At 45.2% G+C, this 24,143-nt stretch overlaps 1 protein-coding gene across 1 annotated transcript; it reads left to right on the top strand.

Moving 5' to 3' along the window:
• Positions 1–2,672: 2,672 nt before the first annotated feature.
• LOC306815698 (endogenous retrovirus group K member 104 Pro protein-like) lies at positions 2,673–3,622 on the top strand (the record flags this gene model as incomplete). The annotated part of the gene is made up of 2 exons (XM_079332258.1): positions 2,673–2,880; positions 3,474–3,622. 2 exons carry the CDS (start codon positions 2,673–2,675, stop codon positions 3,620–3,622), a joined length of 357 nt encoding a protein of 118 aa, XP_079188384.1.
• Between the last annotated feature and the right edge of the window lie 20,521 nt (positions 3,623–24,143).

Genomic DNA, 24,143 nt, shown 5'->3' with positions numbered 1-24,143 from the left:
CCCCCCCCCCCCCCCCCCCCCCCCCCCCCCCGTTGCTTCTTTCATCTTCTGTTACCCAATTTCATTTACAAGAAAACCTACAGTTTGTTTGTAAAGGCAAATCTCTTTTTCCATTCATCAATCAGTGTAATCCCTTCCATTGTTTCTTTTATCTCTAGGTGCTAACTTTGTCTACCAACAGATCTACAACTTGTTTGTAAAGACAAATGTAACATTCCTCTCATCATCTCGGTCGCTGCCCCGTCAGCAGCGGCTCTGCTCCCCCTCCCCCCCCTCACTTCAACCACCCCTCTCACCATCAGCGCCACCACCCCCGCTGCATCCCACTGAGTGGTGTGCGCTCCTCCCCCAAGCGCTTTGTTCCCAGCCACCGGCACTGTCTCCCCCTTGCAACCGCTGCCCATTCACCCTCAGCTGCCTTCAGCAGTTACCCCCCGGTAACCATGCTCTTCACCGATCCCTGCTGCGCCCCCTCATACCCCTAGCAACGATGTGCACACCCCGATGGCCACGATCTCCGCGCAGCTTGCCATCGTCTGCGACATTCGCCCCTGCTTTGCCGCCTGAGAGTGGTGTGGCCTCCCTTTACTCCGTGTTACCACCCTCCAACCCCGCCGCTCAGCCTCTGTCCCTTAATGCTACCTTCCCTTCCCCCCTTCCTGTTTTTCCTGTGCTGCCTCTCATGAGTAACCAGCTGCAGCCCCACTCTACTTTACCCTTACCCGCAGCCCACTCAAAACCACCTCCCCCTCCCTGCCCGTGACGGCCCCTTGCAATCCCTCACTCCCTACAGCTGCCAACGAAACGACCTTCCTTCCGCGTTCCAGTACTTACTACCCTACACAAACTGACCATAATCCTTATCACAACAACACCCTCCCAAATTCCTTTCCCACTGCTAGCGTGCCTGTCCCCCCCACCCTTTACAAATTCTCCAATCCCTGCTGCGCCACTGCCACCCTGTGGCCAAACCATCTCAGGCACCCAGTCAAGCCAGCCCCACCCTTCTGCATCCCCTCTAAACCCCGGCCCCACCTCCCAGCCCTGTGCTTCCATGCCTGCCTCTGAGGTTTTTTCCAAAAGCCTCCCTTTTCGTTCTAAAAAGCACCGCAGCCAACACGGACATTCTACCATCTCAAACGACACAGATTCTTATGATTCAGACAATGAACAAGATCCGTGGGTGAATGTCAAGCTATTAGCCACGCAAAATGGACATTGTCAAATAGCTCAAAAAATTTCTGTCTTTCCTGTAACATATAAAACAGGTAGAACAGGAGGTGCCACAAATACAGCTCAGTGGGAAGCATTTTATGCAAAACAATTGACAGAATTATCCAAGATTGGAAAGGAAAATGGGAGAAACACACAGATTTTTAAAAACTTTTTAGAGGCATTTTTTTCTGCATATGTTTTAGTACCACATGATGTAAAAAATCTGGCACAATGTCTTTTAACTCCTGCTGAATATATGTTATTTGAACGGTATTGGAAAAAAAAATTAAAACATTATCTGATAATTATGCAAAAGATGCAAATCACCCAAATTTCACAGTAGAACAAATAGCTGGAGAAGGCGATCTATCAAACCCTTCAGAACAAGCTAACGCTTTGCCCAACAACACATTACAAGACATAGCAAATGCAGCAAAGACATCCCTGCTCCTCACACCTGATGACTCCACACCCACCCTGCATTTCTCCAGTGTTTAACAAAAAATAGATGAGAGCTTTATCAAATTTGTAGACAGATTGAAAGATGCTCTGGAAAAACAAATAGAGAGCGCAGAGGCACGAAAAGAACTGTTATGCAAACTTGCTACGAGCAATGCAAATGAACAATGTAAAACTATCTTAAGGTCTTTGCCTCTCGACACAGAACCCACCCTTGAACAGATGGTGGAAACCTTCACACGTTATATGTCCACTGAGAACACAGTAGCCCAGGCAGCTGCCAAAGGCATTGCTAAAGAAGTCACAGGAGCCTTTGCAGCAGTGACCTCCAAAGAGAATGCCCGATGCTTCTACTGTGGGGAACTTGGACATTTTGTAAAAAATTGCCCAGAAAAGCCACAAATCCAACAGCCTCCCACCAATCATCATAAACCCCAGAAACAGCAAAGGTACCCACAGCAGTCAAAAAACTTCCACCGCAGTGCGGAAATGGCACTGTGCTATGACAACAAATCAAAAGCCATGTCCCACACTGTCCCGCCCATGAAAATCAGTCAAATTCCAGAACGTATCAAGACGATCCAACATACGCCGAGGTTTCACTGGGAACCAATAGGCAGCTGGCGAACTCGTTGTCTTTGAACTTTACAGATGGCAATTTCTACTGTGTTCCCACAGTCAAACGTGGACACCCAGGCAGTCCTTGGGACATTTTTACACTCGGCGGCACTTTACACAGCCCAAAACAAATTTCTGTTTTGCCAGAAATTCAAACTGTACAAGCTGGACGAGAAATCTTTGTCCAGCTTCGCTGCAAAGACACATCTTTTTTCCTTTCAAAGGACACACCAATTGCACAAGCCTTCCTGCTCCCAAAAATTTACAACGAACAGATCCCCCTCAACCCTACCGTACTGTGGGTGCAAATCATGGGATCTCAGAAACCCATCATTGAATGCAACATTCTCTGCAAAGGTGAGAGAATCCTCAGACCAGGGATGATCGACACCAGAGAGGATGTCACCATCATCGCTCGCTCAGAATGGCCATCCAACTGGGAACTGCAACAAGTAGCTGGCATGATTTCTGGAATTGGTGGCGTCACCGTATCCATGCAAAGCAGGAACAATGTCGTCGTCAATGGACCTGAAAGCAAGTTGGCAACCATCCGCCCGTTCGTGGTCAGAGCCCCCATCACCTTGTGGGGTAGGGATGTCCTATCCCATGGGGAGTTTCCCTCCGAATCCAAAGCTGGGATTTCTGATTGGGGCCACTGAAGAGCACGCTTTTCCACCTACCCCTCAGCTCACCTGGAAAAGTAAAGATCCCATCTGGGCTCGAGCACTGGTCCCTTTCAAAAGTCAAACTGCGCGCATTGCATGCCCTGGTGTAAGAGCAACTCACCAAAGGTGACATCACTGAAACCACAAGGCCCTGGAACACTCCAGTTTTCGTGCTGTAAAAACCAGGAACAAACTGATGGAGGCTTCTCCAAGACCTTCGCAAAATCAACGATGTCATCGAAGACATGGGACCTCTTCAGCCTGGTCTGCCTTCTTCATCAATGCTGCCTCGAAATTGGACGCTTGCTGTCATTGACATCAAAGATTGCTTCTTTAGCATTCCACTGCACCCCCAAGATGCCCCATGGTTTGCTTTCTCCATCCCTTCTCTAAACAGGGAGGCTCCCCTCAAAAGATATCACTGGCTTTTCCTCCTCCAAGGACTCAAAAACTCTTCCACTATATGCCAATGGTATGTGGCTCACGCTCTCTCTCCAGTTTGAAGCTCATTCCCAGATGCAATCATCTACCACTACATGAACGACATTCAAGTTTGTGCTTCAGAAAATATTTACTTAGACAAAGAAGTGAAAACAACCATTGAAACCATCGAAAATGCAGGATTTGAAATTCGCGAAGATGAAGTACAGTACACCAGCCCGTAGAATTACCTTGGACTCCAAATTCATGAAAGAACCATCGTATCCCAGCAGTTTTCCATCAAGGACAATCCAAAAACCTTAAGATACTTACACAGTCTGTGTGGATCCATCAACTGGATACGCCCCCATCTGGGAATCACAACAAAAGACATCGCCCTCGCTGTTCAACCTTCTCCGTGGCAAAGAAAATCTTGACTCCCCATGCACCATCACATCAGAATCCCAAGGTGCCATCCTCAAGGTCCAAGAAGCCCTCTCCTCACGCCAAGCTCAACAATTTGAACCTGATCTGCCCTTCCAATTTGTTGTCCTGGGAAAAGCCCCTCACTTTCATGGACTGATTTTCCAATGGGACTCTCAACTCACAGAGCCTTTGCTGATCCTTGAATGGGTCTTCACAAGCAATCAGCCCACAAAGACAATTACCACATTTCAAGAAATTATGGCACATCTCATAAGGAAAGCCAGAACTCCCCTCTGCTCTCTTGCAGGGTGTGAGTTCACATGCATTTACCTGCCACTGACCACTGGAAATCCAGACCAATGAAAGCCTCCAAATTGCTCTAGATAGCTATACTGGCCAAATTTCAATTCATTTACCAAAGCACAAGCTTTTCAATAAAGATGCAGTTTTTCATTTAATTCCAAAATTAGTCCAAACCAGGACTTCCCTCAAAGCTCTAACTGTTTTTACTGACAGCTCAGGCTCTTCTCACAAGTCATGACCCCAAAACCCAAAATTGGGAATCAGATGTTCAAATAGTGGAGGGATCTCCACAAATGGCAGAGGTAGCAACTGTTGCTAGAGCCTTTGAGAAATTCAAAGATGAACCCTTTAATCTGGTCACAGACTCAGCTGGTACAGCTATGAGGGCAGAACACGCCTTTTTAAAAGATGTTTCCAACCCAAAGTTACACCAATTGATTTTTACATTGACACATTCAATTTCTCATAGAAAACAGCCCTACCACATTGTCCATGTGAGATTGCACACTGATCTTCCAGGTTTCATTACAGAAGGAAACAGAAGAGCAGATGCACTGGCCATGTCTATAGAAACTGCAAATGCACCTGACATCTTTGCTCAGGCAAAGCTGTCACATGCATTTTTTTCATCAAAATGTTCTCGTTCTCATGCGAATGTTTAAACTCTCAAAAGACCAAGCAAAAGCCATCGTGGCAACATGCCCCAGCTGTCAAAATTACTAAATACCCTCCATGGGTACAGGAGTCAATCTCAGAGGCTTGAACAGCTGCCAGCTGTGGCAGACCGATGCAACCCACTTCCCATCTTTTGGGAAGTCCAAATACATGCACGTGTCATTTGACACATTTTCTGGAGCAGTTTTTGCATCAGCTCACGCAGGAGAAAAAGCCACTCACACTATCAAGCATTTTCTCCTGGCTTTTGCCACTCTAGGAGTTCCAAAAAAGGTCAAGACTGACAACGGACCCGCTTACAAATCTCGAGATTTGAAAAGGTTTCTCAGTGAATGGGGAATTGAACACATCACTGGCATTGCTTCAAACCCCACAGGACAATCCATCATAGAAAGAGCTCATCAAACCCTTGAAAGAGTCCTCAACCAGCAACAAAGAGACACAGAAATCTTATCTCCAGTTGAAAGACTTTGCAAATCTCTCTACATCATCAATTTCCTGAATTGTACAGCATCAGAACCCGATCTGCCAATTCTTTGTCACTTCTGAAACTCCACCCAAGCCAAGCTCACTGAAAAACCACCAGTGATAGTGAAAGACCCAGAAACACACCAAATTTCTGGGCCCTTTCAATTAATCACCTAGGGAAGGGGATACACTTGCGTATCTCTGCCATCTGGTCTGAGATGGTTCCCAGGAAAAAACATAAAACTGTATCTGGGCACTGCAAAACCCACCCCTTCAAGCACCAGCAAAAATTCTCCTGAATCCAACACAAAACCTCCTCAAAACCAAACCAGCTCTGCATGGAGACGCAGGCATCGAAGAGCACCCACATACCAAAGGAAAGATCATCCTGTCACTAGACAGCAGATGAAACAGAAAACCAAGCAGCACTTAGCTGCCTCAGTCAAGCCTTAAGCTGAATTTAGTTTGTTTATAAAGTAGTTTTTAGTTTAAATGTTGTTAACCTCCGCTGAGAAAACCCCTTTTCCCATCCCTTCTTATTACCTTTGTTAAAACCCCTAACCCTATACCAAATCTCCTAGTTTTGGTGTTAAAAAGGGGGGAAAAGGAAAGGACAAAACCCTATCCCTCATCTCCCCAAGATAACAAATTTTGCTTGTATTCCCTATCAGAAGCTTCATCCTTGTTCAGAGATGAAAATTATCTCTGTCGATGCTGTTCTCACTGCTGCCTGGATGTCCTTCACCATACCACATGCCTTTGGCTGGATAAGCCCACAACCCAACCACAATGTTTGGGTGACCTTAGCAAAGACATTAAAACAAGATAACTTATGTTTATCCCTGGGCAGCCTTGACAACCCTCTTTCCACATGTTTAGTGGGAATTCCATTTGTAGCAGATGAATGGCCCGTTCAAAACTCAGAACTCCTTCACACCACAGGTAAGAGACCCAACCCCTGGACACTTGGGATGATTGGACAAAAATTTTGCCAAACGCCCTAGAGGAACCCCAAGAATTAGATTTGCTGGGGTCCTCCAAAGCCACATACTGTGTCAAAATTTACTTTAAACACTCAAGGCAAAATCTACATGTAGTGGATCTGCACAAAAACATGTACAGGAAAGACATATCACCCATCAATAAAGCATACAATTATACAGATTGGTGTAACTACACTGCTCCCATAATTTCAGAGTCCTCTCTCCACCCCAAGACACTGCCCAGGGGAATGTTTCTCATCTGTGATGGTCAAGTTTGGGCCGGGATCCCCTCTTGTCTCCAGGGGGGACCTTATAGCCTCGGCAAGCTTTCTGCCCTCACCCCCAATATTACCTTGTTACATAATTGAAGAAAAGAAAGCAAATCAAAACATGAAAAAAGATCTTACACTGAATTTGATGAGAGTTGTGACCCCAAATTGTACATTTGGAACAAGCCCTAAAGAATTTCTGCCTCCCTGTTTTTACCATGGGTAGCAGCAGCAAAAGCCCTTGGTGAAATTAACCATTTAGGGTGCTGGCTTAATAAGCAAGACAACGCTATATCTGCTGCTCTGAGTGATCTTTTGAAGGATGAAGAAACCATAAGACATGCATCTCTGCAATATTGGGCAGCAATTTATTTCCTGCTGCTCTCCCACGGACACGGCTGCAAAGACTTTGAAGGAATGTGCTGTTTCAACCTTTCTTCCTGTTCCACATCCATCCATGAACACATCCAGAAGCTGAAAACCATTGTGAAAGACTTGAAGACTGAAACCACTCCAGACTGGGTCAACAACCTCTTTGGTCAATGGGGACTGAAGGGATGGGCTTCTTCCTTGGTTAACGGATTTTTGTGGATTTTCATTGTCATTCTCATTGTGTTAGCTATGTTTTCATGTTTGGTTCAATGTTTCAAGAAAACTGTTAAAAATACTGTCTTTGTAAATACAGAGAGAGGAATTGTGGATGATGTTAGTTCCCCCAACCAGGGCCCCTGGGATCTGGTTCCCTGAAGACAAAGAAACCCCTTAGAGCATGCCCCCCTTCTCCTTATCAAAACTTTTGTTATCTCTTAGGATTCCTATTGGTTTCTAAAGTTGTTAAGTGATTGGTCTTTTCTTACTTAGAATTTTAAGGTAATTGGACAATTTGTAATTTGTGTTAATAAAGAGGATTGTCGGGGCTGTTTTAGTTTTGTCAAATCACTTGTTGCAGTGGCTAACTTATTCATTAATATTTCCAAATTTATTCCGTTTAAGACTCCCAATTATGTTCCTAATATTCCTGTTAAATTTCTTCACATTCTGCTCCTAAAGTGTACTTGCTTTTGTACCCATGTTGACTAGCCCACAAAGGATGTCTTTAGGAAAGAGGAGCAGGCTTGCTGAATTTCAGAGATGTTAGTTTGCATTTGCAATTCAACACACTTGAGAGACCACTCTGGGTTAAATAGCAGTTGTTGTTGGCCTGTATTCCTTATTACATAGGGGCCAACTTCATAAATTTTAGGTTCAATCTTAGGTGGCGTGGTCTGGGCTTGGGTTACAGCTGATTCAGTTGTTCTAATATTATGACATTTATTTTAAATTTGAATGTGAGCCCAATAGTATCATGGCTCCAAAGGCAAACCACATCTACAGTTTGTACTAACGTAAAATTATACCAACAACCTAATTTACTTAGACGATTACAAACTTCCCAGTGCTTGTCTGTAGGAGAAGTTGAAACACTAATTTGAATTGCTTTCTCATGGCTAGTCCCATTAATCATCCGGCATCCTACTCTGATTACTTCTCCTATAGGCCCTCGAAGGGACCACCACCTTTGTTTTTGCCATTCTTGCCTTTCATATACCTGGTTTTCGTGCATGACCACAGTCGATAGGTTGAAATCTTTTATATCAGAATGGTTTCCCATGGATCCAGTGTACTGAATGAAAGCTTGGAACCGAGGCCATTCAGCATTATTCTGGCTAGAGGTATTTTCCAATTCTTGGATCACATTATGATTACAAGCAAAACAAATAAAACAATTCTATTGACTAGATTTTGGCAAGCTAAATTACTGAATATTCCCAATCACAATGTAGTAATTTTGCTAGAGTAAGTTTTAATTTCACTTCATTGTCACTTTCCAAGGGGCTTCTGGAGCCTTTTTCACTCGAGAGTGGTGAATCCAGGCACTCTGTTCCTTGATCTTAACTGCAGTGAAGGTGGTGAGGAGCACCTGGAACGGTCCTTCTCACTGTGGCTCCAAAGTTTTTTCTGTAAGAGACTTAACATATACATAATCTCCAGGCTATATGTCATGCACTGGTCCATCCAGCCTTCTGCCCTGAGTTCCAGCCACATTTCTCAATTTTTCTGAGTTGCTTACTTAAGGCTATCACATAGGCAGTCAGCCTCTCTTCCCCCACTTGGGTATACAATCCCTTTTGCACTCCATATGGTGTCCCATAAAGCATTTCAAAGGGTCTTGTTCTACCAAGATGGCTTGGTATTTCAGGAACCTTTGTGGGGAAAGCCAGTGCCCACCCTTTAGTTCCAGGACTGCAGACACTGTGTGAGACACCAATACAGTCATTTTCTAGCCCAATGTGATTTTGCTTCGCTCTTGAGTATTCAGCACCACTGCTGCCACACTCTGAGGCATCCTGGCCATCCCTTGGCTGTTGCATCCAGTTGCTTAGAGAAGTAAGCAACTGGTCTCTGGTACGGACCCAGATCCTGGGCCAGTATCCCCAGGACAATTCCCTGCTTCTCATGGGAAAACAGAAAGAATGGTTTACTCATGTCTGGGAGTTGGAGAGCCGGAGTTGACATTAGAGCATTTTTCATCTGGTGAAAGGCCCGTGTGGCCTCTTTTGTCCACTGGAGGGCTCTGTTTCTATTTGTAATGAGTGCATACAGAGGTTTTACAAGCAACCCATAGTTGTGTATCCACAGCCTACACCACCCGATCATTCCTAATAGTGTCCATAGTTCCTTTACTGTCTGAGGTTTCAGGGTTTGGCAGATCGCTTCCTTGCGATCTTACCCTAGAGTCCGTTGTCCCACACTAACTTCATAACCCAGATAAATTACCTTTTGCTTCACTATCAGGGCCTTTTGCTTTGATACCCTGTATCCCTGAAGTCCTAGAAAGTTTAGGAGGCTTACTGTCCAGGCTACCCATGCCTCTTTCGTCCAGGTGGCTATGACAATATCGTTCACGTACGGCAATAGCTTTCCTTCTTCTGAGGGAGCCTCCCAGGATTCCAGATCTTTGGCAAGTTGTTCTCCAAACAGGGTAGGAGAGTTTTTAAATCCCTGAGGCCACACCGTCCATGCGATCTGGGATTTGCGCCCACTTTTAGCGTTTTACCATTCAAATGCAAACATTTTCTGGCTGTCCTTATGGAGAGGAAGGCAAAAGAAGGCATCTTTCAAGTCTAAAATGGTAAATCAAATTAGCTCTTGTGTTAGGCATGTTAGCAAAGTCTATGGATTTGCTGCCACGGGATAGAGATTTTCAGGTATTTTGTTAACAGCCCTTAGATCCTGTACTATTCGATATGACCCATCAGATTTTCAGACCGGTAAGATGGGAGTATTGAACTCAGATTGACATTCTTTTAGCAACCCTAATTGCAAAAAGTTTTCAACTATCTGGCTAATTCCTTCCCTGTCCTCCCTTCTCAAGGGGTACTGTTTAATTCTAACTGCTTGTTTTCCTTCCTTCAGTTTAATTACTATAGGAGGTACATTTTTAACCCTCCCTGGTACATTAGAAGCCCACACTCCAGAAAACACTTGATTTATTATTTCTTCACTAATTTGTCCCTCCATTTGAATGGCTGTTAACATTAAACTTAATGCCTCTATGTACCATTCCTCATTTCCCTCCAGAATAACCGCCCCATTTTTAAGTTTAATGGTCACTTGTAATTGTTCTAACAGGTCTCTCCCCAAAAGATGTCTCAGGGAACTGGGCAGGTATAGAAATTTATGAATACCCCATTGCTTTCCAAGTCAATACTTAATTGGTTTGCAAAGATATGCTTTTTCAGGTTGGCCAGTTGCTACTATTACTGTAACATAAACCTTCCCTACAGGTGCTAGAGTCTTATTTAAAGCTGAACACGTTGCCCTCGTGTCAACCAAAACTTCCCCCTCTTTCCCTTTTCCCCCCAGCTTCAATTTTATAACCAGTGGATCTCCTGGGGTGAGATCTACCAGTCCTCCTCAGTCTTCTTTCACATGTGCAATTATTTTTTCCTTTTCCTGAGAGCCACAGCATCTTCATTCTGGGCATTGTTTTTTCCCAGTGACCATATTTCTTACAGATTGCTCACTGGTCTCTGCCCAACGGGGACGTGCCTTGTCTAGGTGGTCCCTGTCCACATCTTACTCTCTCCCTCTCACTCATGAGAGCTACCAACCCCATCTTTCCTTCTTCCCGATTACTACTCTCCACGCCTCATCCACCAGAGTCTCTAAGATCCTTCCTTCCGCCCCCTGTATCTTTTGCAGTTTACGTCTTATGTCACCCATAGATTGTCCCAGGAATAAACTGACTAGCTGCTGTATCCCTATGTCATACCCAGGGTCCAGTGTTTTTTGGCTGTGCATTGCATCCCTTAATCGATCGAGGAATTTGGATGGTGACTCAGAGGGGGTCTGCTTAATTTCATACAATGCTGACCAATTTATAGTTTTGGGAATGGCCTTTTCCATCCCCTTTGTGATTCACTCCTGATAGCTTTCCAACTTTCTCAATTCTACTGATCTGTTTGGGTCCCACTGTGGATTTTGGAGTGGGAAATAATCTTTCACATCCAATTGTTGGATTTTATAATAATCTTCTGCCAAATCACCTGCTGTTTTTATAATTAATTGTCTTTCTGTCTCGGTCAGTGCATCCAATAATAATTGCATATCATTCCAGTCTGGATTATGTTGTTTTATTATATATTATAGACAGTTAGTCATGTTAACTGGATCACTAGGGTAATTTATCAATCTTTTCCCATGCCTCCAAATCGATTGAGGAGAAGGGAGCTTAACCAATACCCTTTCTCCCTCTGGTCCCACTGCCTTTCGCAGAGGTGCCTGTAATATGTGTGTCTGCTGTCTAGTCTGGTGTGAGATCGGAGGGGATGAATGGACTGGGGCTGATGGTACCTCTGAGTCTTCATCCTCATCCCTTTCCTGTCTTATGTGGGGAGACCTGAGCAAATCGTCTGCCAGATCTTGTTCATGGGACACAGTCTGGTAAACCTTATCAGATTTTGTGCATCTTTGCCCTATACTACACGCTGAACAACACGCTTAAGCTTTCCTCTCTTAGTCTTATTCTTCTTCTCTAGGGCCAATACCAGAGGGTCAGATGGAGCCCTGAGCCCACAATCCCTCTGCCATTCGGGGTGGTTTCTAAGAGAGAAAAACATATCAGCATATGCTACCTTTGTCCACTTCCCTTCCCTCCTAAGAAATAGCATGAGCTGTAATAGCATGTTATAATCCAAAGTTCCACTAGGTGGCCACTTCGCTCCATCGTCCAATTTATATAAAGGCCACCAGTTTTTACAGAATCTAATAAGGTCTCTTTTGTTTTCTGTGCCTCCTTGTCCAGAAACGTCTTTCCATTGTGCAGTAATACAGCCTGAAGGACTGGCCTTAGGGATCTCTTTACTTTGCCCAGTTCCCATTATCTTCTTGTCTTGTCTCGTTTCCACACAAACTTTTCCTCACAGTTTCACTGTTCTTTCCCAGTTTTCTTCCCACACACAACCCAAATTCATGGGTACCCAATGTGACTTTGCACACACTAGCTTCAGAATTTTAGGTTCAACATTGACTTGATTGGGATAGTTTTTCAATTTACACTTGGGACATGTGCCCTGCTCATTACTAGAGCAATACCAATGTATTTCACAATCTCTACACTGTAATAAAACCCACACCAGATGCCAACTCCTTGATCTTCTGATGGCTCTAAATCTCTCACAAAAACAAGCTATCCCGTTCACCCCCTCTGGAATACCCAGAGTCTCTACTGCAGGTTGTTCCCAGTCTAAGACTAGCAACCTTCCTGTAGAGGTTTCGTATATCCCTTCTAGATAGACCCGTTCATTCCCTCTTTCTATCCAATTATTTATTGAATCAATAAATTCCCAGGGATCAAGTCCAAACCACTGCTGAGGAGCGATTTGTCTATCTGCGATTAAAGCGAATGCTAACGACTCCGTGTTCAAGCACAACACTCTTCTGTGCACACTTGCACTCGCCCTATACTGATCCCAGTCGCTTTGCTTTTCTCCGGCCCCCTCAGTTGTCTGAGGTCCGAAACATGGATAGTGTTCCGCACTCACTCCGTACCAGAGGTATGTCTCACTCATTCATTCACTCATTGACACACTCAACGACTCAACATGTCCGGATTTAGCACTCACACAAAAGAGCAGCAAAAACAAGGTTTCACTTGACCCACCCCCAGATTCACTAGCGGGCTGCTCTGTCAGCTCAGTGACATGCCTCTGTCGGCCGCGCTATTGGTCAGGGATCTATTCCTCTCCCTCTGTCTCCGCCCCCCCGGAGGCTGCATGCAAGCCCGCCGGGACTGCACTGTGAATCAGACATCTCTGTACGACTTACCGGCAGCCCTGTTATTGATATTTAATACATACCATTTTATCGACAATGCCAGCAGGTCTTTGTTTGTCCCCGTGGTGAGCGAGCTGAGGTTCGGGGTCCCTCTAGGGAAGGTCCCGGGGCGCGCCATGGAATCCGCTCCTCGGCCACTTCCACGGCCAGACAGACTCCCTCCTGGCTGGCTCCCCAGTCTGAAGCACGTAAAAACACTCTATAACCCACAAAAATAATTTATAAGAGTAGGTATGTATTTATTCAGCGCTGAGGTGCATGGAGGACAGCTCCTCCAAAAACATGCACACCTTCGGCCACCTGCGCCTCTCCTTTTATTCTCTATAAATTAGGAATACACCATTTGCCTCATACATATTCATTGCCTATCCCCACTTCATGTGGAAATTAGTTTCACACCTCTTTTCGACTGGGCATTGTTCCATTAGGTGGTCGTCTGGGGGTCTTTGGGATGAAGGAAATAGTCTTCGTCTCAGTTGAACTTTTCAGCTTGCGTCCTTGCGCATGGTCTCTTTTTTAATCCTTTGGTCATTTTCCATACTTTGATATCAATTTTCCTGGTCTCAGGTGTCTGAGGACCCCCTTATCATGCGGTGTCTTTGTCCTTGCATCCTCTTTGCGCATTCTAGCCCTTGACTCCACCTTGTAGCCTTGCTCTCCTCCTGTTCTTGTAAGCACCATAAATTATAGCAAACAATACAGTTTTGTCAGTCCCCTTTTTAGTCAAAGCATTTCTTGATGCTTGATTCTTAAGTCTCAGTTTCTCTATTTCAGGGGAGCACATGGTAGTGGTAGCTTGACCAAGAGGAAGAGATGGAAGAGAGGCTTTGCTTTGCAAACCCCCTGGGGCATCCAATCCCGGTGCCCCAGCAGGACTCTCAGAAGCAGCAAGCTGGAACGCCAGGACGTCCCACCAGGCAGGGGTGTGGGGCTACAGTGCAATGAAAACTCGGAGCAGTGCCGAAGAAGAAGCGGGAGAGGCAAGCTCAGGATCCTGGGCACCCCAGCAGATGGTGATAAGTCCCTCTTTTAGTGAGGTAGGCGTCAATAAGGTCCCAGTTCAGTGGCTGCTCTTACAAGCAGAGGCTCACACCATGGCAGAAGAAGGAGCTCTGGGCTGGGATCTGGCAGAAGCAGCAAATTCCCTTCCCCAAGCAGCAGTTCTGACCGTCCTCTGAAGCCCAGAGAGAGCTAGCAGGTGCCCCAGCCCCATCTTTTAGCTGCCCTATTCTAGGGGTATCTCTGCCCCTCAGGGAGACAGAGAGAAACTCCAAGAGAAGTGCAGCCAGATGCCCTCCTCTCCTGAGCTTGGCCACTTCTTTTGTTTTTCTTAAGTGCCCAGTTGTTAGTGTTTCCTAGTGTTATAAATAACTATGTAGTTGTTGGCTTTCACTATTATATATTGGCTTTTGCAAATTATTATTAATCAAAACGATTTTGATATAATACAGTTTGTAATCATTTTGAACTGCTTTTGATGTAGTGTAATTTGTGAGCTTTTTGGCTAATGCCCTGGGCCCTGTGTAGCTTGTATATTTTAGTCTGATAAACATATATTGTAGTTAAGGCTTTCACGAAATATTAAGATGGATGTCATGTGTTAACTTTTGCAGAAGTAACTGTAGTTGTGAAATAATAACTAATGCCTTTATTTTTGTGACTGTCAATAGTGAGAACAACTCAGATAAATTTGTGAAATACCTGATGTTGATTTAAAGTACATGTGGAAATAGCTAAAACCATCTGTATGGTTAGATAACATTTGAGAAATGGATGTAAAAGACCCGTACCACCTACCCTTCAACCATCAATCACTGAAATCACTGAACAGGGAGTCCTGGTGAGGAAATGTCATACACGTTTTGAGGAAACGGCATGCAAGACTCCCAAAAATCGCATCTACACTATTGCATGTACTCTAAGAAGATGGGTCAGGGGTCGAACCAAGCTAAAGAATTCCTGGAACATGTATAAGACCTCAAAGGAATGTTTGAATATGCATAATCTTTATGAATATGTATTTGACCAATGCAATGAAAAGGTATACAATAAGAGTTGTTATAGTTAACCAGTGTGCCTTTGGCCGTGGTCAAGCACCCAGCGCTGTTATTATTTTTGTCCCTTTTTTCCCTTATTAAACTTTCAAAATTTTAAAGAGTGAGGATGGTTTCTCACACCTAGCAACTTATGGGAAAAAATTCTATAAGTAAAAAGGAACAAAAGGAAAGAAACCTAACCCCTGACACTCTTGTAAGATTTTGTGCCTTACCATTTACTTTTATAAATAGGAGCAGTAAAACTTAGCTTAGCAGTAGCCTATGTAACCTAAAGATACTTCACCTATTACACCTTCAGTTGTGACTGCCGTGAAATTAAAGCTCTATCAAACATCTTAAAAGTATGTCACTTTACCGTTGCTATTGACAGGCATTTTCTTAACATTGTCTTATTTATAAAGTAAATTAATATTAATTTTCAAAGTACCTGTGAACAATGTTATTGCAGCGTCATATTGATTTTTCTGTGTGTATTAGTTGTCAGGTCTGTATTCCTCTGTCCTGAGAAGATTAGCTTTATGAAACACATGATAGTGGTTTTCCAAGGACCTAAATGTCGTTATTCGCGATACGGCCGCGGAGAATAACGACAATGACTCCTGCAGCTAGCAGCAAAGAGAAGCAACTTTATTGTGAAGGCGAACCACTTTTATAGTGTGGATCGCTGAAGAAGAGAGGAACGGCCGTCCATTGGATAGTAGAAGAAAACAGAACGTTCTCACGGATCATGAGAACTGTTTTTCCTTACTTTCTGAAAAACAGCAGGTGCTTAATCTTATTGTGAATTCCTTCCTGTTTTTCCCGAGGTTTATCACCTTGGGAAGATCCAGGGAGGAACAGGCAAACTGCAGCAGACCCGAGAGAAATTTTCCTTAGCATGAGAAAGGAGAAAAAGGCCTCAGGCCCTTGCAATTTTCAGCCTGTGGCTTCAATGAAGCCCACAAGTCCCCCTTTTAGTTTTAAAAGAAAAAAGGAGGTGTTTGCTGTCCTCCTTAGGATCCTTGTCGGAGGGGAGCAAACACATCCCTGGAGATCCGTGGACGCTTGAAGCATCCAGGGAAACCTTCGCACCTGATGCTTCCCAGCAACTTACTTCTAATACAATAGGAAAGAAACCCGCCACCATTCGCCAGACCCGTGATTTCCAATATAAAATTTATCTAACAATGTCCAAAGACTGAAAACAGTTCCAAAGAAACAAAAGAGTTCATCCTCTGCTGGTAGAGGGACCATCTGGCTGGCGGTCGGCCTGTTGGTCAGCATCCAAAGGCTTTGCCTCGGCTGCATTCTGTCTCTGATGTCGCAGGTCAGGGCGGACACATCTCGCAGGCAGCCAGCGTACCCCGTTATCTGTTGAGACGCAAGCATACCCACGGCCCCAAACGATGAGTTCATGCGGGCCTTCCCACTTGTTCGTGGTCAAGTTCCGTATGAACACCTTCGCTCGGGGCAAGCGTATCTCATCTGCAGCCTGTAAAGAAGTAAAGTGATTCACAATAACAGGATTATTGGAATCTTGTGGCACAGTGAGGTGATTGATGGTATATAAAGCTTTTTCTAGTCGGCTGTGTGGTGTTTCACCAGCCATTCCCCTTTTTTGTTTTTCGAGAACGCGTTTCAGAGTACCATGAGCGCGTTCGACAATGGCTTGACCTGTTGGAGAATGTGGGGTGCCCAGCCTGTGTGAGACTCCCCACATCTGCAGAAACTGCCTCGTCTTTTGAGAGATGTAAGCAGGGCCATTGTCAGTTTTCACTGCAGAGGGTATGCCCAAGGTCGCAAAAGCCTTTCTCCAATGAGCAATCACATCGCGGCCTTTTTCCCCTGTGTGAGCAGATGCCCACATGGCAGAAGAAAAGGTGTCAACAGACACATGCACATACTTAAATCTGCCAAATTCAGCGATGTGAGTAACATCTGTCTGCCAAAGCTGCAGGGCTCTTAGGCCCCTGGGGTTCACCCCTGCAGGTAAAGGTGCAGCAAGGCCATGACAAGCATCGCAAGAGGTGACAATGTCACGAGCTTCATTGGCTGTTAAATGGAATTGTTTTTGCAGGGTATGTGCATTTTGATGAAAAAACTCGTGTGATGCCCGGGCCTGTGCGATCTTGTCAGGCTGAGGTGCCACCCACGCAGGGTTGGCCAGCCTGTCAGCCCTGGCATTACCCTCTGTTAAAGAACCTGGTAGATCCATGTGGCTCCGTATGTGCAGCACGTAATATGGATGAGTTCGGTCTTGGATTGCGCACCACAGGACCTTCAACAGCCGGAACAAGTCGGCATTGTCGACCTCCTTCAGGAGTGAGCAATCCAGACGCTGGGTGATGTCTGCAACATAAGCGGAGTCGGTGACCAAATTCAAAGGTACCTGGGAAAATCGTTGGAATGCCATTGTGACTGCTTTTAATTCGATTATCTGAGCAGAACCTGTCTCATGGCTTTCCAATGACTGCCAACCAGACTCGTCCTTCCAGGTGACAACGGCCTTCCCTGTCTTGCCCGATCCATCTGTGAAGACGGTGGGGCCTTGCACTGGTCCCCGACTATTTTTGGGTCTTAGAGATAACCTAAGTGTCTTTGCCATATGTAATAGCTTATGGCTGGGCAAATGATAGGTGATTTGCCCTGTAAAATCCAGCAATGCACTTTGCAAGGGGATGCTGTTGATAAAACCTCCCTCAAAGAAGTCCCGCTCCACAGGTATTACAATTCTTGCGGGATCTGCTGCAATCAATTGCACGCATCGCTGTCGGCATTTGAGTATTAGTCGAGCAAACAACTCAAACACCGTGGTTACCGTCTTTGCGATTTCGCTGATCAACCCTGAGAACAGACGAATAGAAAGGCACCAATTGGGCAATTCGAGTTCCCTTTGGGATAGTGACAGGAGGAGAAGGCGTAGAAACCATGGCATAGATTTGACCTGTGAAATCAGCATCAATGACCCCGGGGTGGACAAAGATTCCCTGGAGGGTGGCACTGGACCGCCCTATGAGCAGGGCACTCAGGCCTTTGCCCAAAGGTCCAGTGGCATCCAGAGGGATCTTGTGTACACCAGTCGAGTCTAAGATGACTGTGGCTGCGGTGTATACATCCACTCCGGCTGACCCCCGGGTGCTGGCTGAGTGCTGGCTGAGGAAGCCTGGGGTACTGTTTCTATCTGAGCGCTGTACCCCCAAGCGCTCCCCTGCCCGTTTCCCTGGCCAGGAGGAGGGTTTTTTGATCTGCATTGGTTTGCATAGTGTCCTGGCTTTTTGCACTTGGCACACAAAAAGGTAGGCATTTTAGCCTGTTGCTGTTTTTGCTTCTTGCCTTTAGGTTTTCCCTGTTTATAATATCCACCTCCTGACATCTTTTGATGCTGCCACATGGCAGCTGCCAGGGCAGAGATCTGATGATCTATAGTCCCCACTTTTGAACATGCCTGTATCATGTCAGTTAGTGAGGGATCTCCTGGTAGAGACTGTATAATTTTTGCACAGTCAGCATTGGCATTATCTTTGGCTAGCTGTTTACACAACATCTGCCTGAGAGCATCATCTTCGACCTGTTTCTCTAGGGCTGCAGCCACCTTTTCTACAAATTGTAGGAATGGTTCGTTAGGACCCTGAGTAATCTTCACATATTTTGTTTTAGGAGCTGCAGCTTCTATTGTTTTTATAATTGCTGCGAACCCTATTTTTTGGCATTGCTCAAGAATGGGAGGGGGCCAAGATGCTTGGAGGTCAGGGTTAGAGAAACGAAACGTACCCATCAAAACCTCTCGGCCTATTGCATACCTAGGGTCATCCTGGGGCAGCCCCATATTGTCTGCAGCAGCCCTATCAGCCATTTGCGCCCAGGTGTCCTCAAACACTCTGAACTGCACTGGCTGAAATAGCACCTGTGCTATATGCCTTATATCATAAGGTGCTAACAGGTCTGTATTTAATACTCTAAGAATCTGCATGACCTGGGTGGAACCGAGTCCAAAGCGTGCTACCTTATCTTGTATATCTTGGACAACATGCCAAGCAATTGGGTCATGCTGGTCGAGTTGACCTTGCGCCCCTTTGAAGACGGGAAAAGCCTGAGCCCCTTCCGTCCCCCGGGTGTCCCCATCACTGCTTTGCGACAGGTCATCCCCGGGGGCCGGGTAGGGCCCCGCGGGGTCACCCTGGACGCTTCCCTCCATCTGGAAAACTCCTTTTCTTGGCATTCCCACCTTCTCTAAGAGGTCCCAATCCCCGTTTTGCAATGCCCGCAACCTGACAGCCTCCCAAATTACGCGGGGGTTTCTGCCGCGATTGCTGGCCGAAGGGACACCACGCCTCCGGCGGGGGTGTTGTGGTTCGTCGGCGTCTGTGGCGCTGGAGTGGGATGACGAAGGCGGCGACTCCTGCCCCACGGAGGATGTTGCGGCGGTCTCCGATCCCGTTGAGACAGGGCCGGCCGCGGAGGCAGGAGCGGCGACCTTGTTTGGGGCCCGCGCGGCAGGACACGCCCCTAGAGATGAGGAGGATCCCGGCGGCGTCCCGGGAGGGTTGGTGGGGGGACCCGAAGCTTCCGGGATCGTGGGCCGTGACGTCAAGCGTCGCGCAGGGGGTAGCGATAGCCCCGCCCCTGCAGCCGGCTGCCCCTGCCGTCTTTGGTCTGGGGGGGGGCCCGCCGGCAGCCAGGGACCCATTCTCGCTGCCGGGCCATTCGCGATGCGCCGCGGTTCATCGGGGATGGTGACATAGGGCACAAACGCCTCCCAGATGGCCGTCGCGATCGCGAACGTGACTTGCTCCACTACCTCCAGTGTAATAGCTGGCTTTTGCACTGTCTCTGCCGTTACCGCCCTCCGGGGAAAGGACGCCGCGCTATCTTGGGGTGCGAGCGGGAGGGGCTGTCCTGACTTCGGGGGGTTCTCGGAGCAGTCATCGGACTCGCCCTCGCTCCGTTCAAATCTCGCCTCATCCTCCACAAAACTCTGATGAATAGTCCCCCAGGTAGTAAGCAGCGGGCACACTGAAACATCTCCTTTATGGAGAGCTGCACACAACGGATTCCCCAGCTCTTTCCAAACTTCCATTGAAAAAACTTCTCCTTCCTCCTCTGAAAAACCACGCTCCTTTGCCCAAGCTAGCAAGGCAATCAAATCTTTATCTGGGATTTGGGTGTCTAAGTCCTCTAGAACATCCCTCCATAATGAGATAATAATCTCCTCTTGTTTGGATAGATTGTTCCCCATTTTAGAATTTTTCGCCTAGCCGCTAGTTTGGAGGAGGGAGGGGGGGGGAAACACAGTACCTTCTCTCCGCGGAAAGAGGAACGGTCGCTAGGGCGCTCGCAGTCCGGGGTTGCCGGGGCTCCGCGGTCCCAGTTCGCGCTGTCCTGGCGAAAGACGGTCTCGGCTCCCGTGAAGGACAATCTCGGTGGAACCTCCAATTGTCGTTATTCGCGATACGGCCGCGGAGAATAACGACAATGACTCCTGCAGCTAGCAGCAAAGAGAAGCAACTTTATTGTGAAGGTGAACCACTTTTATAGTGTGGATCGCTGAAGAAGAGAGGAACGGCCGTCCATTGGATAGTAGAAGAAAACAGAACGTTCTCACGGATCGTGAGAACTGTTTTTCCTTACTTTCTGAAAAACAGCAGGTGCTTAATCTTATTGTGAATTCCTTCCTGTTTTTCCCGAGGTTTATCACCTTGGGAAGATCCAGGGAGGAACAGGCAAACGGCAGCAGACCCGAGAGAAATTTTCCTTAGCATGAGAAAGGAGAAAAAGGCCTCAGGCCCTTGCAATTTTCAGCCTGTGGCTTCAATGAAGCCCACACCTAAAACTGCACAATATTTGTTGTTTGGTTGGCTTTTTTCTTAAACCACTTCTCTGAACCCAGTTACATGGTGTGGTTGCAAGCTAATAGTGTGTTCATGAATCCATAACAGCAATTTCAGAGTTTATCATAATCATTTGACATTACCTGTACCATAAGCTGTGGTATATTTTTGCTCTACTTTTGTCTGTACTTGCAGTCACACCACACTTTTAAGCAGAATTCATCACATATTTTTGGCTGTAGCACAAAACAGAACTATGATGTTGAACAGTAATTCAGATTATACAATCTGCAACTTAGTGCTAAATTAACAGTGGTGATTGAATAACTTTTATGTCTATTATTTTCTAGCCTATATTTTTATTCCTTACAGTATGCATATGGAATGTGGCCATTACAGGCCCAGGGAGAATCTTAAAGGATTTTTCCAGTCTATCTTTCTCAGGCTCAGCTAGGATTTTTCCCAAGCTAGAGACTTTTCTCTACTGTAAACATAAGAGAAAGAATTATAACAAAAGATAAACACCTGCTGGATCTGTGGGAAATCCTGGGACAAGAGATGTCTCCTCTGACCAATTAATTGTCTGTATTTTGTTTTTCATGAACTGTCTTATTTAAAGCCATGGCTTCCTTCAATAAATCGCTCTCTCTTTCTTGCTCTTCCTTACTGCATGCAAGAGGGAGTCGTTACTTTGTCCTTTTGCCGCTCCGTAACCCCTTTTACAGTAACAATGGGACACTAGCAAATTTCCAAGCCAAGGAAAAATAGTGTAATTTTAAAATATAAATGTAATTGTCCCCTTTCTCAATGTTTGTGTCTACAGTTTACCACTGTACTGTGATTTATCTAAATAGCTCCATGCTGTAATGTACTGCAGGGTTTTCAGATTTGTTTCCCATGTGATATGACAGCTTTGCCTTAAAAACTTGTGCATGATTGTGAAAAATTCCTCTCCTTAATATGTTCTATATTTAGGTGAAATCTTAGATTCCTGTAATAGTTTAGTTTATAGAAAAGGAGTTCTCACAGGAACGTGTATTTTATATGCACACAAAAAGTATTTGTGCTGATCAAAGCAGTTTATATCTGTTCAAAACTGCCATCTTCAATGTGGAAAGTAAATGTCATTTTTTTTCAACATACTGCTAAAACAAATCCTAAATTTTAGTTTTCCATAAGTCACTAGATGTCACAATTTCACATAATTCTCGACTTTCCTATTAAAATTGTGGCTATATAGTTGTGGTGGGTCGACCCTAGTTAGATGCTAGGTGCCCATCAAAGCCATTCTATCACTCCCCTCCACAGCTGGACAGGGGAGAAAAAATATCATGAACAGGTCCTGGGTCAAGGTAAGGACAGAGACAGGTCAATCACCAATTACCATCATGGGCAAACCAGACATAACTTGAGGAAATTAGTTTAATTTATTATCAATCAAATCAGAGTAGGGTAATGAGAAATAAAACAGAATCTTAAAATCACCTTCCCCCCACCCCTCCCTTCTTCCTTGGCTCAGCTTCATTCACAATTTTCTCTGCCTCCTTCCTCCCCCCACCCACCCCCACCCCGAGCAGCACAGGGGGACAGGAAATGTGGGTTGTAGTCAGTTCATCATATATCTCTGCTGCTCCTCAGTGCTCCATGAACTTCTCCAATGCGAGTCCTTCCCACAGGCCGCAGTTCTTCACGGACTGCTCCAGCGTGGGTCCCCCTTGGGGCCACAAGTCCTGTCAGAAGACGTGTTTCAACCTGGGCTCCTCTCCACATATCTGCAGGTCCCTGCCAGGAGTCTACTCCACCATGGGCTTCCCACAGGGTCCCAGCCTCCTTTGGACACATCCACCTGCTCTGGCATGAGGTCCTCCATAAGATGCAGCAGAAACACCCTGCCACCCCTGTAGTCCCCCTGCTACCAAAACCTTATCATGCAAACCCTATTACAGTAATGTACAGGCTAATGCATAAAACTTCTCAACCTCTGTAATGTGAAATTTTTCAGTGAGATGGTTGGAGCACCAAATGCAGAAGGGTTAAATATATTTGCAAGAAACTTAGGGAAATTATGACAATCCTGCATTGAGATCCATAGCTGAGAAAACCTCTCGTATTTGTTCTGGTCCTCGAGAAATCACTACAGAAAAAGCACTTAAACATATGCAATGAAAGAAAACCTCTATAAAAATTACCTTTCTACTTATTGATAATTTTCATTGTGTCTGGGCTTCATTGTGGTAGCTATGTTGGTTTGTTTCTAATCTTTTTTCTTAAGCAGCTCATCAGGGTTTTAGGGCTTATTCCATCTTTAGAAACTTGCTTTCTTTGTTCAGATTAAAGCTGTTTGGATTTCATCTTCCATATGTACAAAACAGCATCATAGGATGAAACCTCAAGAAATACAGGTGGCTGCAGATTGTCTTGCATGAATGAGGCCAGTAAAGGTTAATGAAACAATCTTCATTTTTAAGCCTGCTGAATAAATGAGAAATAATAAAAAGAAAATCAATTCTCCATTCACTGGCTTTACTCAATATTATTGGTAGACTTAAATACTAGAACATTGTGCTTGGCTTTAAGTAAATGCTCAAGGTTCTTAAGTATTGAGCAACAAGTAAAAAAATCCTAAGCAAACATTTTTAGCAATACTGAAAAACTAAAAAAAAAAAAAAAAAAGACTGCCTTTTAAGTGCAGCTTTTCTGCAATGCAAGTTTATTGCTGTGTATTCCATGTTTACTAATATTATTGAAGATTGAGAGAGAGATGGGGACTACTGAATGGTGATCAGAATCCAAATTTACTGTGAGCTACATATGCTTCTATGCCATTCTAGGAAGGCTAGTCATTTTTACTACATTGATTGGGTTAAACACCACACAAACAAATTTTTCCTTTTTGCAACATTTCTACTTGATTCAGTCTTCTTTCCTGTTGCCAGTCTTGATCCAATCTTCTTGCAATCTTCAAAGCTCTGTTTGTTCTTGCCAAGTCATCTTGGTTATCAAACTGCTTATGCTAATTAAATCCACAGTACTCTCTGTCTTACCTCCCATATAATATAATGACTCAAAAGCTTAAATCTGCACATAATGTACTGATCTCACCTTCTTGTAGATGTGATTAAAAGAAATGACAGGGAGGTGTTTTTACAAACAAACTGTGGGCCTGCTGGTAGATAAAGCCAGATACTGATTGGTGAAAGAAGCAATGGAGGGAACCATAAATTGACACAGACTGTTAATCACTCACGGTCATGCTAAATTCCTGGACTTAGAGGAAAAAAAACAGACACAAGGAAATAGAAGGGGCAGGGGGTACACATTAAAAGGGGGTCTGTATTAGGCAATTCAGGAAGTCTGAACTGCTCAAGTACCTCAGCCAATGGGGAGAGATGGAAATGTG

The sequence above is a fragment of the Erithacus rubecula genome (genome assembly GCF_903797595.1).
Source record: "Erithacus rubecula genome assembly, contig: scaffold_191_arrow_ctg1, whole genome shotgun sequence".
In the NCBI taxonomy this organism is placed as follows: domain Eukaryota; kingdom Metazoa; phylum Chordata; class Aves; order Passeriformes; family Muscicapidae; genus Erithacus; species Erithacus rubecula.
This window is presented reverse-complemented; position numbering and strand designations above follow the sequence as displayed.